General features: G+C 42.2%; 2 protein-coding genes across 10 annotated transcripts in view; one reads left to right on the top strand and one right to left on the bottom strand.

The window, feature by feature from the left end:
* Nucleotides 1-6,898, bottom strand: part of ALG14 (ALG14 UDP-N-acetylglucosaminyltransferase subunit) — a 104,608-nt gene extending 97,710 nt beyond the window's left edge. Inside the window, exons 1-2 of one of the 4 annotated variants that reach the window (XM_027114399.1) lie at nt 6,673-6,898; nt 252-403 (exon numbers count right to left, since the gene is read on the bottom strand). In XM_027114399.1, coding sequence (XP_026970200.1) covers nt 252-403; nt 6,673-6,796 — 276 coding nt within the window. In that variant the 5' untranslated portion in view covers nt 6,797-6,898. Of the gene's footprint in view, nt 1-251; nt 404-4,072; nt 4,426-6,672 lie in introns of those variants that run through there. The other 3 variants (XM_027114396.1, XM_027114397.1, XM_027114398.1) reach the window with 3 other exon arrangements.
* Nucleotides 4,409-18,640, top strand: part of TLCD4 (TLC domain containing 4) — a 100,758-nt gene continuing 86,526 nt past the window's right edge. For 2 of the 6 annotated variants that reach the window (XM_027114415.1, XM_027114411.1), the window contains exon 1: nt 6,981-7,097. The gene's annotated coding sequence lies outside the window, so the exon portion shown is untranslated. Of the gene's footprint in view, nt 4,486-6,980; nt 7,098-18,640 lie in introns of those variants that run through there. The other 4 variants (XM_027114413.1, XM_027114421.1, XM_027114420.1 and 1 more) reach the window with 4 other exon arrangements.

Consider the following 18,640-nt stretch of genomic DNA (forward strand, 5'->3'; position numbering starts at 1 on the left):
TTACTGAGAAACAATTTTCTCTATTTAAATAATAGAAGAGAATATAAGAAATCAAGCAACCATTTTGATTTGAAGATTTATTTTAAAGCAGTTTTTATATTTGGGTAGTAAAAGAACTATATTTCATCAGCAATAAACAGTTGACTGCATTGTGTGAGCAGGGCACTGAAGGGTCATGAGATTGTTTCTAGAGAAAATTAAATTCAATACATAACTTGTAACTTTTCTTAGACATAGAAATTACCACTTACCATAGCACTGGGGTTTCTATCAGCTCGATTTCCTTCAAAAGAATTTATTTTATGGGCACTCATTTCATCAGTGTCAGCAATGATATAATGTCTAGGAGAGTAAGCATCGGACAAGTTCTCAAGCAGCCTCAGGATCTCAGTGGTATGCCCACCTGGAAAAAAATATTGGAAGGCTTGAGATTCAGAAACCGGTAATGGACACATCCATCTGACTACATAATACTAATACTATGCTTTGTGTATTTCTCAAAATACAGAAGGAATATTTGGAAATGATAATCTATGCCCTTGTATAAATACTACCTTTATATGGGGGAAGAGGATAATAAATGTATAAAAACAAAATCAGCACCAGCAGTCGGTTGTGCTACTGTACTACCTGAGGAAGGTACTACAAGACACAGATCCTGTTATCAAGAAGTCTGGTGGGGGGCTTCCCTGGTGGCGCAGTGGTTGGGAGTCTGCCTGCCAGTGCAAGGGACACGAGTTCGTGCCCCGGTCCGGGAGGATCCCACGTGCCGCAGAGCAGCTGGGCCCGTGAGCCATGGCCGCTGAGCCTGCATGTGCGGAGCCTGTGCTCCACAGCGGGAGAGGCCACAACAGTGAGAGGCCCACGTACAGCAAAAAAAAAGAAGTCTGGTGGGGAAGGGACAAGACACACAGATATACAAAGAGCGACGCAAGACAGCAAGAAAAATTAAAATGGGGTTTGGGGGAGGGAACAAGCAAAAGGTTATGAAAAAACAATGTCCTAAGCATAGGGGAGATCCCTGGTAAAGGCTGAAATGACTTGAAAGGTGCAGCTAATGGACAGATATGAGTAGGGAGGCCACTGGGTGGGGGTGGGATTATTAGGACAGGAGAAGGTAAGATCTGGGATGGGTGATCAAGGCATGGTGGGAACACTGGAAAGAAAGAGGAGAGTGAAGTAAGGTCAGGAAAGTAGGCTGGAAAATGGGAAGACAGTTGCTGAAGGTGTTGCGAAGTAACATCAGGGAGGCATGAGCACTGACTCCCAGGGCTCAGATCTTCCTAAGGAAGACTTTTGTTCAACTGCTCCTAACAGAGGTCTCAGACCTAACAGAGGTCTCAAATATTTACCAGCTTCACCCAACAACTGTGTGTTCAATTTCTGAAATTGTACAATCTCCAAAATTTTCATACTTTAATTTTAAAACCATGAATTTTAAAACCAACTGTGTTCACTGAGTTTTCCTTCTGGGGAAAAAACCCAAAAGAACATTTACCTATTACATTAACTATATACCAATTAAGCAAAGCAATCAAACTCCTTAAGAATGGGCCTTATTATACCTATTTAATTTAACTGCATGATCCCCTGGCCTCAGCCGGGTTGATGTCTTTAACATTCTCTGTGGTCATCTCATTTGTTACCTCTTCAATGTCTCTGGTCACACTACAAAGCTCCCCCGACTCACCTCCCTTACTGTTGCAAGAAAGCTTTCAATAGTGATACAGTGAACATATAGGATAATCAAACAAATTATGTGTTTTCTCCAAACGCATATATTTTCTTATAGTAGAAAGGGAATGATTACTCTCTAGATCCCAGAAGGAATTAGATATAGAAATAAAGTCATCAGAGAGTAAGTATAACAGGAATTAGAATCATGCTTTAACTTTGTAACTTGTCAGCCATCTTCTTATGTAGGGCAAGCAATTTACACATCTTATACTCATTTTATCATTTTTGTTTTTAACTTTGAAAAAGTGTGGTTTGCAAAGTAGGTACTTGTTTTCAGAGCTGGAACAATTACGGATAAATCCGAACATATACATCTTCCACTGCTATTAAAACTTCATTTTACCTGCTTTAACAGTCTTTTCTTTTTTCCTTAAAAGGAAACCCTTTTCCCTTAAAAGGAAACTGAATACATTCTTTGAAAAATTAACTGTTACTGAATAAATAAATAATAAGAGCTTCATCTTGCATTTTACGTTTTTATTAAGACTTATCCTTTGGGAATGAAATCTTCTCAGTTCTATCTTAAAGTATATCCAGAATCCAATCACTTCTCACCACCTCTTTTGCTAGCACCCTGCTCCAAACCACATCACTCTCACGTGGATTATGACCAAAGCTTCCTGGCCTGTTCCCCTCTCTGCACTTGTCCATTCAAGTGTCCACTTGAGTCTACTCTCAACACAGCCTCTAGACTGATCTTCTTAAAAAGAGTTGATCAAATTATTTACCTCTGCTCAAAACCCTCCAAGGGCTCCCCTTCTCATATGGAATAAAAGCCTTTTTGTAAGCTGACCCTTATTGTTACCTCTTGGACCTCATCTGCTTCTTCTCCCCTTACTCAGTCTACTCCAGCCACTCTGGCCTCCTTGCTATTGGGTATCTGTCATCTCCCCAGGGAGGCTTTACCTGACAATTCTGATGAAAATGCAACTTTCTTTCTCCTCGCCTCTTCCTAACCCACATTTTTCAAACTGGAAACAGAAGACTCAGTGAGGTTAACTAATTTGCACAAGATCATCAAATTAGTAAGTGGCAGAGATGTGATTCAACTCTGGTGTTATGTTCATTTAGAGGCACATGGTCCTAACCTCTGCATGGTAGGAAGCAGTGGAGTAGTGCCAACAGCTCTGTAGAGCAGGGTTTAAAATACCCTTCCGCGATCTGCATGGGGCTTGCCTCCCCACATCCAACTCAGTATAGTGCCCTCGCACCTCTGGTCATCCCAAGTGCTATGGCCTTCTTTTCACACCCTCCCAGCCCTCAAAGCCCCAGCTCCCCCTTGTCTGGCTACTTCTTAGTCATCTTTCAAGTCTCAGTTTAGACATCACGACTTCCAGGAAGCTTCCTGTCTCAAGTTCAGAAAAAGTGGCGCCCAGCGTGAACTTCCATAGCAGTGTTAACTTCCCAGGTTATAGCATTTATTGTGGCAAGTACCCATTCTGCTTTTCGTTTTCTATTCTCCATTTCATTCACTGCTGTGTCCTCACAGCTTTCACACTGCTTGGGACATAGTCAGTACGCCACGGCAAGTCGTATTCGTCAGTTTTGTTATTTCCAGGGCTTAGCTTAGTGCCTGACCTCCCCTATGGCTCAAAATACATTAAGTGAATAAAGTAATGAATTACACGCGAACGTAAGTTTAGACCATTTGCTAATACTTATAAATATTATGCTATCCGGATGCAATCTCCTGGCATTTCTGAATGTACACAGCATGTATATGTATCGCTCTGTCAGAGCTGTCCATTTAAAGCGGTACGCCTACAGAGCTGGCCCACTCCGTTTGGATTGTATTACCTGATTGCACAGGTTGTTGTTCACCACCCGGCACAATATCCTGAAGTGTGTATTGTTCTCCCGTTAGTAGGTAATTGTTTCTATACTTGTGAGTTTTGTATATGTATATTTATAAATGTGACAATTCGCTTTGTCTCGCTTGTCATGTAGTATTCGCGATTCCTAAATTATCCCAAATGCCTAGATTAATAATGCAAAACAGCAGTTTTTATTCAGGCAAATTGCATGTTAGCATCACGGGCTTCTGTGTCCTCTCTGTTCACTAATAATTTGTTAGAAAAATATACGCTACAGAGACGCTTAATTACAGACAAGTGTAAGTAACTCATTTGTTATTAAAGACGCGGCCTGGGCCACATCAACAACAGACCAGCATTTTGCCCAGCCTGGGCTGACCCGCTCCAGTCCCGCAGAGAAACTACAAATCTCAGCATGCAACGCTGCACAAAGCGCTAGGGGTCCTGCGAACAGCGCCGCGGTGGACTCTGGGGTTTGTAGTACCCGACCCGAGCCCGCCCGTCACCGCCCGGATACTCACCGGACCCAGCCACCACCAAGAGGCTGAGAGACCGCCGGGGCACAGCGGCGCGGGGACGCAGCACTGCCCATAGCCGCACTGCCAGCAGCACGGCCACGGCTCCTGCCGCCGCCGCGAGGATAAGGGTGCCACCCATTCGAAGAGAAGACGCATGCGTGCTATCCCCCGACGCCGGCCGCAGGAGCGGTGAAAGTTCAAAACTACGGGCGCTGCGGAGACCCAAACTCGAAGTGTGAGCCTCTTGGTGGGCGGGGCTTGTTGGCGGTGGGAGGAGTTCAGGGCCAGAGGCGGAAGCCTGGCCTCTGACCACCCCGCTGGGTGCCCCGCGGGAGTCTGCGCACGTACAGCCCATGCGTAAACTGAAATTCGCGGATTAAAGCGCTGGAGGAGTTTTGGTTTCGATTCGTGAGGAGGTGAGGCCAGCTGGGCGCCCTAAAAAGGACCTACCAAGTTAGCAGGTGTTCCAAATTAACCAACTTTGTGAATTCCACCTGAGGCCAGTGGCATACGTCGCCTTTTTTTTTTTTTTTGGTGCCAAGGGAAATGTTTCTGTTACACAGCTACTGAAAGTGCTTGCCAGTGAAAGGTACCTTAGTACAAAAAATTGAATTTCGGGTTCTCATCCAATTCTCCTCTTTCCCAGGCACTCATATTTTTAATTTTTCTAGTCTTTTTCACAGATCTCAGTGTGACCAGAGTAGCCACCTGAGGGTGATCACCTCAAGTTACACCATGTTCCTAAGAGCAGTGGAAGTTCAGTGGCTCAAGGTAGTGAGATAGAGAAATAATCGTCCTATTCAGTTAATTTTACCGCAAAGGCAACACCTCCCCCAATCCCAATTTTGCTTATTTTTATGTTTACTTAATCCACATTGTAGCAATATAAAAAGGCTGAGATTAGAGAAGCCCCTTCACCCCAAGTGTAATTTGCCTTCAGTCCCCAATGGACCTGTAGGTTAGATAGGACAAGTATACAGATGAGTAAACAAGTCCAGAAAGGTGAAACAGCTTGCTCAAGTGAAATAGTGGCAGATGTAGATTTAGAAACTGGAAACCCTAACTGCTGCTGCATAGCAATTTACGCCATGTATTCCTTTGCCAAATTCAAACTTCCTTGATTTTCAAACTTGCTTAGATCCTAGAATGTGCTTTTAAAAATGCAGCCTTGGGCTTCCCTGGTGGTGCAGTTGTTAAGAAGCCACCTGCCCATGCAGGGGACATGGGTTTGAGCCCTGGTTCGGGAAAATCCCGCATGCCGCGGAGCAACTAAGCCCGCGAGCCACAACTACTGAACCCCGGGCGCCTAGAGCCCGTGCTCCACAACAAGAGAAGCCACCACAATGAGAAGCCCGCGCACTGCAATGAAGAGTAGCCCCTGCTAGCCACAGCTAAAGAAAGCCCGCACGCAGCAACGAAGACCCAATGCAGCCAAAAATAAAATAACTAAATTTATATATAAAAAAAGAATGCAGCCTCTCAGGGTACAATAGGGAGCTCCTGAATCAGAATCTCCAGGGGAGAGGACTGAGATCAGCTCCTCTAACCAATGTGTCTATTTCTATCAGCAGGCAGTTTGGGAGACATTTAGGTACTTTGTAGCATCATTTTCTGGCTAATGGACCTCACATACTTCCTTATTCTATCAAATCCTCTTAACCCTATATCCTCACAATAACGTTATAAGGTGAATATTATTCCCCTCTTTACAGGTAAAGAAAAAGATTCTATAAAAGTTAAATGATTTGCCTAAGGTTAGCTAGTGGGGAATTCCCTGGCAGTCTAATGGTTAGGACTCGGCGCTTCCACTGCAGGGGGCACAGGTTCCATCCCTGGTCAGGGAACTAAGATCCTGCATGGTGTTAGTAAGTGGTGGAGAAATTTTATAATTGTGGGCTTAGAAGTCAATGCTTCTCAAATTTTGATGGAATCAGAATCCCCTGGGCTTACAAATACGTAGTTGCAAGTCCAGAGGTAGGGCCTCTGGCGCAGTATGAAAAACAGTTTAAGAATATTACAAAAAGATGTAGTTTTATTTCATCTGCCCACTCTGCCATTCCCAGCAATGGCTTCAGCCTAAGACTCTCTCCCATCATACTTTTAGAAGAAGACATTAGTTGTCTCAGAAATTTACATCCAGGCAGGGCAGTCTCCAGATTTCAAGAGGTTATCTTGTCCTTGGGTCTTTTTTTTTAAGAGTGAGGAAACCTTTTCCAGAACCTCCCACAGCAGACTTTCACTCCTTTTGGCCAAATTTATATCACTTGCCCCTTCATAAAAGGAATGAGACCACAAATCTGGCTGAGGTAGGGTGGAGGATGACATACAACTCACCTGTGGTACCTGGCTGTTTGGTGGAGGGTGAGTACTGAACAAAACAGGCATTCTCCTGGAGAGGAGGATGTTGGGGGAGGGTGGAGGAAAGATCATTGCTGGGTAGGCAAATAATAGTATTTGGATTGCTGCAAAGGTAATGCATCTGAGCTGGTGTTGTAAACTGACACAGGCAATGCAGATGTTTGGCATATTAATAATGTTAGTCTCTAGGCCCCAAAAGATACCCCTGCATTCCCTAGTACCCATTCCCTCACTACTGTCATTACCTGTGTCTGTACGAAATATCAGTTTGACCACACTTCGTTGTAGATGGAATGAATAGGGAGTGATCAAGCATTTTAGTGGCTGCCAGTAAATGCAGAGAGTCAAAGAGGGTGGAATAGCAGACATTGTTTGGAGTTATTGGTTGAGTTAGTTTGAATTAAGTCTAGGGTCAAACTGTTCAGTGTTCCTGACAAGGAAGTTGAGGACTGCAGGGAGGAGCTGGGTGGCAGGTGGAGACAGGAACACAGTTGGGAACTCCTGAACACAATAAATCAGGAGTGTTTTATTCACCCACAAATTGCTGGGTGAGCTGAGTCCTGGGCTGTGACAGGCACGGAATATAATTAAGAGGTGAATAATATGTACTGGATTAATCAGAAGAGGCAGGACTGAACAGGACGAAGCAACTAAAATTTCTCTTGGGGAGGTAAGTTGCACAGACAGTGCAGCTAACAAATGCACAGAGGTAAATTATACTGTGTGAAAAGCATGAAAATGTATTAATAATGGATAAACTGAATAATAGTATTGAGCCATACCAATCATAAGTAAAGTCTGCCTGAGAAGTGATTTTTATTATCTTCTTAAATCAATTTTCTAAAGTTTCTGTGACAAGTATTATTCATGAATATTTTTAAAATTAAGATTATTTTGCACTATTGAATGGAGCTGTACTTGTTAATTTAGTCAACATATTTAATGAGCACCTGCTATGTGCTAGATTTAGGTGCAGGGGATCTTGTATGACAGTAGTAGTCCAGACTAAAACCTTAGACGAGGAAGGTGACAGTGGAAGGTAGAAGAGGGTAGATTTGAGATATATTTTATGGATAGAGTCAGTAAGACTCGTTGACGGATTAGGTATTGGGAATCAAAGTGGCTCTTAGATTTTTGGCTTCAAAACTGGCTGGATGGTGTCATTTGCTCCGACTAGACAGACAGGAAGAGAAACAAGGTTTTGTGAGCAGAGAAAGGGGAGGAGATGATGAAAATGAAGTGTTCTGTTTTGGATGTTAGTTGGAATAACCTGTTAAACATCCAAGTGGTTGTGTCAAATGGGCAGTTTATGTATAAATCTGAAGTGCGGGTTAGAGCTAGAGGTATAAATTTAGAATTCAGCATATAGATGGTATTTAAAGCCATGGGACTGGGTGAGATCACCTGGGGAGGGAATTTAGGTCAGTCCTGTCCAACAGAAGTTTCTGCAATGATGGAAATGTTTTGTGTCCATGTTGTCCACTAGACACATGGCCTGCTGAGCACTTGAAATGTGGCTAGTGCTATGGAGGAACCGAATTTTAATTTTATTTCATTTACATTATTTTAAATTTAAATACACTGGCATTAGCCAATGGCTAATGTATTGGATAGCTTAGGATAGAGACGAGTCTGGGGTCATTAATATTTAGAGGTCTAGTCAAGAAGACTGGGCCAGCGAAGAAGATGGAGAAGAAAAAGCCAGGAAGATAGGAGGAGAATCAGGAGATAATGGTGTCCACAAAAACCACAGGAGGAAAATGATTCAAGAATGGGAGTGCAGTTAGCTATGTCATATGCTGCTGATACGTGGCATTAGGTGACTTGGGAACAAATTAGTCACTGGGGATCTAAACAGGAGCAGCATTACCATGGAAGGGTGGTTGTGGAAGGCAGATAGAAATGGGCAGAGGAGAGAATGGGAGATGAAGAGAAGCAGTGTCTGTAGACAGTCATTTCAAGTTTTTCTTTGGAGGGGAATGGAAAAATTGGATGGAAAATATGGGAGAATTTGTAATCAAGGAAACGATTTTTTTTTTCGGATAGGAGTTAACTGACATATTTATTTGATGTTAAAAATGATCCAATAAAGGGAAATTGATTTAGGTGAGAAAAAAACATTTATCTTAAACATGAAAAGGGTTGGAATCTTGAGCACAAGGGGAGCAGTTGGGCTTTGATAGGAGGGACCCTTATTCCACGGTAACAGAATGGAGGGCAGGGACATGGATGCAGGTCCTGGGAGGTTTGTAGAATTGGCGGTGAATAGATAAGGGTGTGGAGACTGGGGGTACAGAAGAGTATGAGAAGCTCAAGAAGAAAGAAGGTATGAAATAATCACCTTGAAGAGTAATTGGCATACGCAGGATCAGCCTAGGATTTCGGGGCAGATTGGGATGCCCATTTGTAGCTTGTGATAACAAATAGAGAGAGAAACCAGTCGGCGTGATTTTATGTCTTTTCCCCCCACTGGAAAAGGCAGACAGTTGGCTTTAACCACAGTTAGATTTTTGACAGGTGACTACATAAGAGAGAAGGTTCTTTTCAAGGGAGTGAGGTCCATGGAATTTCCTCTTGACATAGTGGTAAGTGAAGACAGGGAAGTGGAGGTGGGACAGTGGATGAATCGTGGAAGAGTATAAGGCCAGTGGACTGGAGGCCTAAAGAAAGTTGAAAACTTGCAATGAAAAACTAGAGTCAGTGAACTATAGATATAAGAGGTGGTGATCAGAGAGTGGGATGCTTGAAGTAAATATTGTGTTATTGGTGGTGGTAGTATTTAGGGTATGACAATAGGAATGGATGAAAAAGATCATTAGGGGTCACTAAGGGGTAGAGAGGAAGAAAATGAGCTAGGAACTCAAGTCTTCAAAGAGAGGTTGAAAGATGACAGCAACCAAAAAGAGCATTGATTATAAGCTAGGTATGTTCCATTTGTCCTTCCAGATCCACGCTTCTCCACCCCACACAGTGCCATGGGAGCCCAAACCTGGATTAAATCAACGGGTTTCCTTGCTCTCTGGTTCTGGCTGGGTTTGGCCAAGGGGGATCCTTAGCAAATTGGATGGAGAGAGGCTGTGCCCCTGAACTGAAGATTTCTGCTCTTCAGTGTGGCCTTCTCTACACATCTCTCTCCTTCTGGGTCCCAGAGCTCCCTTTCCTTGTTCCCTCAGGCTAGGGGTGGTAACAGTTCCGTTGTTACCAACCCTGAGTCACTGTATGATCCCTTGTGCCTTGCCTACCTCATTCACACCTTTGTAAATACAGTTGACGCTTGAATCGCACGAGGTTGAACTCTGGGCATCCACTTATACATGATGTTTTTTCAATAGTAAATACTTCAGGACTACATGATCTGTGGTTGGTTGAATTTGTGGATGCAGGAACCGTGGATGGAACCACAGATACGGAGGAACCATGGATATGGAGGGCCGACTATAAATGATGCTAGGATTCTCCACTGCACAGAAGGTTGGCACCTCCAACCCCTGAGTTGTTCAAGGGTCAGCTGCAGTCCCTTTAGTAAATCATCCTCAAATTAACCTAATGCACGTGTGCCATCTGTATCCCGTTAGGGATGCTGATACAGGGTGGTACAACTGCATGACCAGAACTTCAAAGGAGCTGGAGTTTTGGAAAGAAGAAGGAGAAAGCTACAAGTGGTTTGGAAGCAGTGATAGGGGTCAAGAGAGGTACTTTCCCTGCCTCCCGTGGGGGTGTGAGAATCAAATGGCCACTATTTGAGAAACATATTGAGGAAATGTGGGAGAGCAAGGGTTCAGCTTATGCAGCAAGGTGGAGAAGACATTCAGAAAGAAGTTGAAGATATAGAGGAACTTTGCAGATACAGATCAGGAGGTCCAGAGGTGCAGTGAAAGTGTTTGAAAGGTGGTGAGGAATGCGAGTTGGGGCAGATTTGGGCATTTACAAGTAACTACAGAGATAAGAATCAGGATGATACTGGCTCACCTGGGAGCCTTCTGGGGATTGAAGTAAACAGGGGTGAGGGCAGGCTCTCAGTTCAGTTCTACTAGTACCTGTTATGTGCTGCACCCAGGGTCGGGGCAGGGACAGTGGTAAGGCAGTTGACAGTTAACACCCAAGCAGTGATTTAACAGTGATCCTGGCTATATGAACTGTGTACCTCTTACCAGAGCCTCCTAAAGCAAAGTCACCTTCTCACGCTCTCATGGGCTGCCTGGGAGGGTGGGCTGCTAGGAAGCCTGGCAGCTAGGCTGTTCCCACCAGAGTTCAACAATCTTCAGTCCTAATGAGCGTGGTAAAGCAAAATGAAGCTTTTCTGCAAGAGCCAGGGAGACCCACTTTGATCAGCATCATGTTTGCCCATGATAAGGTAGGATAAAGTTGGAAGGGAGTTCTTAGTCTGGGCCAGAGACAGAGCTGTGGCCACCAGGACTGATGGTTGTATGCTTTAACATTAAAGATCTTCTGGAAGGTTGGGTAGGATGGGTGACAGAAATTGTGCCAGTAGAACCCAAATATCTGAATTATAGCCAAGACTTTTTTTTCCTTGTCAAGTATACTTTATATATATTTAAGTCAAGACCTTTTCCTGGTTGAAGCCACTTCCTAGGACTCCTTGAATACTAACCCTTGAAGGCCATTATATAATCCTTAACCGGCATTTTACTGTGTGCTTACTATATGCTAAGCACTGAGAACATGATTTAACTTATCTAATGCTCACAACACCCCCATGTGGTAGGCATTATGATGATCCCCATTTTGCCAATAACAGAGAGATCCCATCATTTGCTCCGAGTCACAAAGCTAGGACTCGGTAGTCAGGATTCAGAAAAGCTCCCTACAGTATCATTAAATGTATTTATTGTATATTTACACCAGCTTTTGTGCTATATATTAAAGAAAGAAAGATAGAAATATAGTATCATTTACTATGCCCAACTTTTCATTTATAAAATTAGAACTAAATAGGAGGGAGAGGATTTTGAAAAGTGGCTCTTTCACAAGCCAGTCAAGAATTGCTCTTCTGTTTTCTAGCTTTTTCTCCAAGTACATTAAAAAAGGATACTAGATTAGACAGATAGATAGATAGATAGACATATGTATGCCTCTCTCTCTCTCCCTCCATATAGTTTATATAAATATATACATATACATATAAATATATATATATATCTTGATTCAAGCCTTGTTTAAGATGAAATTACTAGACATGCTAATTTTGTTCTTTCACTTTATGTCCATTTATCTCAGATAAACCTTTCCAGATATGTTTATAAATCCCTTGCCCTAGCCTTGTGCACCCAAAATGCCTCATCAGTTCCAAATTTAACAAGACATTAAAATCTTATTTAAATCTACATTCCCAAACTATCACAGTAAGTGTCATACCAACTTATACCATTTACTAATGACAAACACAATAAAAGTAGCTTCTTTAATTTTCAAAGTTACCATATTTTCAGTTTTAGACTTATAAAGAAACAATTCTATTTCTGCACGTAACACCGCTTGTCTTTGAAATCTGTTGAGTTAATGTTCTGCTCATCCCAACCCTCTCGCCCCACCAAAGCCTCTGCCCAACACCTCCATCAAGTCCATCTTTTCTTCTTCATTGTACATCTGCCCTTTTTTCTGTTTTTCTCAAGTTCTTTTCTGCTTCCGTAGAGCTTTTTGTCCTTGATAGAAACACACAAATTATGTCTTCACTCTTATCTGACTATACATTATTCCTTAACTGTATATGAAAAAAAATAAATTTATATACACAATCAAACATGCAGTCTACCGTTTAGTAGGCATTTATGTAGTTTCTCAACTACCTCTCAGAACCGTCCTATGAACTTAAGTACTATTATTATCCCCATTTTGTAGGTGAGGAAATTAAGGCCTTAACCATGCTAAGTCTACACTGCTGGTGCTCTGATTTGACTTCCTATGGATGTACTGTGGCCAGCTAGTGGCTTCAGGGAATATAGTGATGTTACTTAGGGAAGGTAATTAATGCAGAAAATATGTTACGTTAAGAAGAAGGGGATAAGAAGAATGAAATTTACAGATGTGCCACCTAAAGCTTAGTGTTATTTTCTCTTGGAAATTTTGTAAAAATATTATATGGATATACTTTACAACAGCGGATATGTAGCTCTTGCTGTGCTCTTTAACCTGGTTTCTTCTCTGCGTCTCCATGATTTATTTAATATACTGTTCATCTTTCTTTTTTTTTTTTTTTAATATATTTATTTATTTATTTTTGGCTGTGTTGGGTCTTCGTTTCTGTGCGAGGGCTTTCTCTAGTTGTGGCAAGAAGGGGCTGCTCTTCATCGCGGTGCGCGGGCCTCTCACCGTCGCGGCCTCTCTTGCTGCGGAGCACAGGCTCCAGACGCGCAGGCTCAGTAGTTGTGGCTCACGGGCCCAGTTGCTCCGCGGCATGTGGGATCTTCCTGGACCAGGGCTCGAACCCGTGTCCCCTGCATTGGCAGGCAGACTCTCAACCACTGCGCCACCAGGGAAGCCCTGTTCATCTTTCATCTATATTAGGTGCCCTATTCATTGTGAATTCCTTCTGAATTTGTTACAAACAGGCTTGACAATTTACTGAAAAACCTTTTTTGGATAGAAATTTCAAATTACTTAGCTATTTCCCAAACTTAAGATTCCCTTCTCCACACCAGTGCTCCAGTGGGGTCTTTGCTGGTTATATTTGTTTTGGAATAAGTTAAAAGATAACTTAAATGAACCTGAGAAAGTCTTAACACTTTGTAATACTTTATTAATGTTTACCTAGGGAACTGTGGAATAACTGTGTCTTAACTTAGAAATTTAAAAGAATCTCTAAATTTCCCTTTCTGAAAAGATGCTATGAACTAAACAAAAACTTTATGGTCAGTTTCCTCCATCAATAATGCCTTCTCTACTGAATCTTTAACTATCGACTCTCATTGTATCTTTGCCCTTAGCCTATAAAGTTCAAGTCTCTCTCATTAAAAAATAAAAGCACAATCAATAAAACCCTCCCTCAGTCAGCCTGGCTCAGCATACCTCCTTTAAACTACCAGTCAGACACAGCCCAACCACATTAAAATGGCACTCCAGCCTTTAACCACACCATTTATCCCTTTGCCAGAGTGTTTTTCCACTCCCAGTCTATTTTTAAGCAACTGGGCTATTTCGTGGAACTGAAGCCTTCTGGTGTGCACAGAGCAAAGTTATTTTTCTGATGTTGAGGGGCAGTCATCCTGAACGTGTAGCCAGGCAGCCTGTTTTTGGTGAACTCCAAGCATATGTAGGCTCCTCTCAGCATATGGAAGAAGCATGGCCCTCCCAGCGCTACAGAAGTCAGGTATGGATTGACACAGGCCTTGCCCTAGAATAACACTGTCCTATGCATACTGGTTACCTCTATAATATACTTGACCCAAAGAGTTTCTGAGTGTCTGAGAGCTTGGTTGAATTAGTACTTGTTCACGATGCACGTTAGGTATATGCTGGGCAGCTAGAACTGTGGACCACCCTAGTCCCTAGGACCCAATGCCCCAACTCTGCTCCCGGAGGCTGGTTCTCATCCTAGTCCACGTGCCAGTGGAACTAGTTATACCTAGTTGCCATCTTATCTCTTCTTTCCTAAAAAGTCAGTGTTCTTAAAGACTAGTCCATGCTCGCTGTCATGTTTTGCTTTGTCCATTTTCACTCCTTAATTCACTGAAATTTAGCTTCTGCCATAATTATTCACCAGTAACTGCTAGATTTTCAAATCCAAAGAACATTTCCTTTTCTAGTTTTTCCTTGTCTTCTCTCAGGCAATTGAAATTTTTCTCCTGTTGACTTTCATTACTCCATTTTCTTCCTATTCTCCTCATATCACTATTATTCTACCTTCATATTCTTCCGGGGTCCCTTTTTCTCTGTCTAATTCCCTTAAAATAAATTTTAAAAACCTTTTTATTTAAAAAACATATTCAGAAAAGAACTGGAAATAATAAAATGGAAACTTGGGTACCCACCAACTAGATTTTGCCTTCCTTCCTTCCTTCCTTTCCTTCCTTCCTTTTTCAGACTATCATTTTCTTTCTAAGAAACAAAATGCTTATTTATCCACTGACCCTCCCCCCCACTTTGGCTTTATATTTCTGAGGTTTCTTAACCTTGGCTATCTTTTCTCCCAGGTCAATCGTTGTCATAATAAAATCCATTCTCTTCTTTCTGGTCACATGTTCACTCAACTGGAGATTACATTTCTTATCCTCTTTTGCAGCTAGGTATGATTTTGTGGTTAGGTTCTTGCCAGTGGAATATAACTAGAAGTGATGGGTGCAACTTTTGCCTTACCCTTTTAAAAGAAGATGGCTTGTCTTGGACTGCTTTCTGTCTCCTCCATAGACATGTCTGTGACCAGCTGCAGCCATGAAGATGAGGAATACATGGTAGGAGAGGATGTAATAACAGATAGAAGGAATCTGGGTCCTGAATGACCTCATAGAACAGAGTGCCCTGTCAGTCTAGGCCCAACTATGATATGAGCAGGAAAGAAACTTCCATTTTCTTTATGTCACTGATTTCTGGGGTCTCTTTATTACAGCAATATAGCATTTACTCTAATACAAAAATTAATACCTGGAAATAGGGAACTTCTAATAGAATCTTAAAACATATAGCATTACCTTAACAGTCAGACAATTGGCAGTGAGGAAACAGATCTTACAGGCTGGAAAACTGATGATCCTTGTAATACCATTGCAAAATACTGTAGAAATTTCTCCTACTCAACTTGGAAGCCTGACCATGTTCCGTCTATGGCTGAATTTTAGGGGAAGCATTTGGGGAGAACCAGAATATAAAAGTGTGATGGTTGCTCCTCGCTGAATTTAGCAAGATTTTTTGAGAAAGAAATGAGCTCACATAAGAAATGAGGGGTTTGCAAGCAGAAATGGAAGGAAATAAAGGGTATAGAAAATTGGGGCCTCACAGGGTTGGAAAATCCAACTATTTCTGTAGCCCAAACAGGAGGTAAAAGACTGTTTTTCAGAGACTTTCTTAAAGCCCTTCCATTAAGATTCCTCAGACAAAGAAAGAAATATAGCCTTCCAGCAAAGATCAGATTAAGGATGTTACCCTCACTTATTTTGTAAGATTACGTCAAATTAGGCACCATTAAAACAATGAAAAGAGGAATGGGTAGAGCATAGAAACTACAGAATAAGCTAGTTTAAGAGCCAGATCCAGAAAAGAACTTTGGTACCATTTCTGGCACATAGACTAGAGATGAATAGTACAAAAGCCTGTTAAGTTTTTGAGGAAATTGCATTACTAAAGAAACCATAAATCTGACCTGCAAAAGCCATTCATTGTTTGTGTCCTCAGGTAGTCTCCACGAGAGCATAGTCTCCAACATCCTCTTCAATCTTGAACCTGGTGAATGATGGACAAGGTTCACCAGAAGGTGAACCCAGGGGTCTTCAGACATAACAAAAGGCATCCAGAAGGGTTCCTCAGGGAACTTCTTCCATGTCAGGGCAAAAATTTCTGTCTGGAAAGAAAACTATTAAGGATTACTCCTTGCTATATGTTTCCCATTCTTTCGTTTTTCAAATGGAAGTTTTTATTCTATTCCTGATCCACCATTGCATATTGGGTTGAAAGTGGGGATCAAGTAACTATTTTTTGGTTTATATGTCATTGGACTATATGTTGCCACATCTGGACAAGACAGAGAAGGCTGTACTTTCCCCAGAGATGGTAGACCTTGAGCTGGCTATGGAAATGAATAGGCCCACAGATGGTCTCTGTTAGAGAGGGAGGTTGAGACGTATGGGAAGAAGAGTGCACTTAGATATCTGGGTGGTCTGAGGGATTGACTGAATCTCTTTGTTTACCTTTACGTGAACTAATGCAGTCTTCCTGGGTGTTGTGATTTGTTTACTCAGAAACCTATCACCTGCATAATGACAACTTTCAAATTTGTACGTCCCACCAGGATTCTCTTTTATATTCTAGACCTATATTATCCAAATACTGAACACCTCTGCATAGATTTATCACAGGAGAAACCTTAATCGCCACATGTCCAAGACTGAAATGATTTCATATCTCCTTAAACATGTACCTCCTCTGTGATAGATTGCAATAAATGGTCACAACCTCATCCCATCCCTCTACACACGCTCCTTTGCATTGTGACTTTTTGTTCTTCTCATCAAGAAGTGGACTCTAGGTCTCCACTTCCTTGTGTCTGGGCTTGCCTTGTGACTTGCTTTGATCAATAAAATACAGCAGAAGTAATGACGTGGGAATTATGAGCCTAGACCTCAAGAGGCCTTGCAGGCTTTGCTCTCACTCTCTTGGAAAGCTTCTGTCATTATGTGAAGAAACCTGGGCTAGTCTCTTTGGGGATGAGAAGCTACGTGGAGAAAGGTGCCCAGCTGACATCCAGCACCAACCACTAACATGACTGGCAACATAATGTGCAAGGCCCAGTAGGGCCCCTTGTTTCATAATTATTAAGAATTTTAAGACAGCAATAGCAGAACAGTGAACCAAGCACAAGTTGTATGCCCGTGAAGCTGGCCTTGACCGCTAGAGAAACAATTGTGGAGCATCAAGCCCTTGCCAAGCTGCCACAGCTGACTGTCACCACGTGAGTGAGCCCAGGCAAAACCAGCAGAAGAACTTCTCAACCAAGTTCATCCCAAATTGTCGACCCACGTAACTGTCAGCTAATAAACAATTGTCGTTTTAAGCCATGAACTTTGATGATAGTTTGTTTGGGCAGCAATAAATAATTAAGTCATCCTTATAATGTCTTATCCTGGATAATTACAGCCTGAATCAGTTAAACTCGCCAACACTTTCAACCTCATCCTATGAGGCTTGAAGAGTTCTTTATGTTATCTGCTTCCCTATGTGTTCTCTCCTTACCCAGAAGTAAGTGTTGTGGAGTCAGACTACTGTGGTTTAAATTCTAAGTCCTCCCATTCTAATTGTGTGCCCTTGGACACATTATTTTACCGTTTTTTGCCTCTATTTCCTTATCTGCAAAACAGAGCTAACCTTGTGTTTTTTAATGAGGGTCTTTGAAAGTTGAATGAGTAACATGAACAGCACTTAACACAGTGACTGTGCTCAATAAATGTTAGTTATTACGATCACCTTGGATTTAACACACTAGCCGTGAGATTCAGGATGAAACTTGCAGGAGGACTGCAGAAGACTTCTGGGGTTGTACAGGAATTCAGAGAGGTAAAAAGAACAACAACAACAAGAAATAACAGACATGGTCTGAGAGAAACTATAGAGTAGTATGAGGTTAGAAATGTGATTTCTGGCGTCAGACTTTCTTCCCTCACATCTCAGCTCTGCCATTTGTTCTGTTTCTTTGGCAAGTTACTTAACCTCTTTAAGTCTTAATTTCATCAACTATAAAGTGGGACCAAGGAAAGGAAATCTCTTATAACATTATTGTGAGGCTTGAGTAAGGACTAAATGATTACATCCTATAGGCCTGGCTTATAGAAGTTCTGTGAGCTTGGCATATAGAATACGCCCACCACATGATATTTGAAATGTGAGTGTTGGTCAGAAAGGCAAGCCAAGATCACCTTGAGAGGAGAATTACCAAATATAAAGTGACACTGGGGCTTCCCTGGTGGCGCAGTGGTTGAGAGTCTGCCTGCCAATGCAGGGGACACGGGTTCGAGCCCTGGTCTGGGAAGATCCCACATACCGCGGAGCAACTGGGCCCGTGAGCCATGGCCACTGAGCCTGCGCGTCCGGAGCCTGTGCTCCACAACAAGAGAGGCCGCGATAGTGAGAGGCCCGCGCACCACGATGAAGAGTGGCCCCCGCTTGCCACAACTAGAGAAAGCCCTCGCACAGAAACGAAGACCCAACACAGCCATAAATAAATTAATTAATTAAAAAAAAAAAGTGACACTGTATACAAGACTGTAAGCAGGATATGAGGTAAGAGATTAGGAGCCAAAGAGAGGGTGAACAGATTAAGTTTGGAGATCAAGGCAGAAGTGAAACCATTCAAGACTTTGGTTGCCACATCAGAAAGTCTGGAAGACATATTGCATGTTTCCTAAACCTTTCTGCAAACTATAATGGCAAAGCAGAAAATGCTCTAGGAGCAGATTTTGGATTAGAGGGAATAGTTCAAACAAATGTTAGCTTATTCTCCACCAATTAGCCTTTGAAGGTTCTCTCCATTTTTAAGTTGGTTCTTGTTTT

Source organism: Aethalodelphis obliquidens, unplaced genomic scaffold (genome assembly GCF_003676395.1).
Source record: "Aethalodelphis obliquidens isolate GAN/ISIS:26980383/991018 unplaced genomic scaffold, ASM367639v1 scaffold13, whole genome shotgun sequence".
Lineage (NCBI taxonomy): Eukaryota > Metazoa > Chordata > Mammalia > Artiodactyla > Delphinidae > Aethalodelphis > Aethalodelphis obliquidens.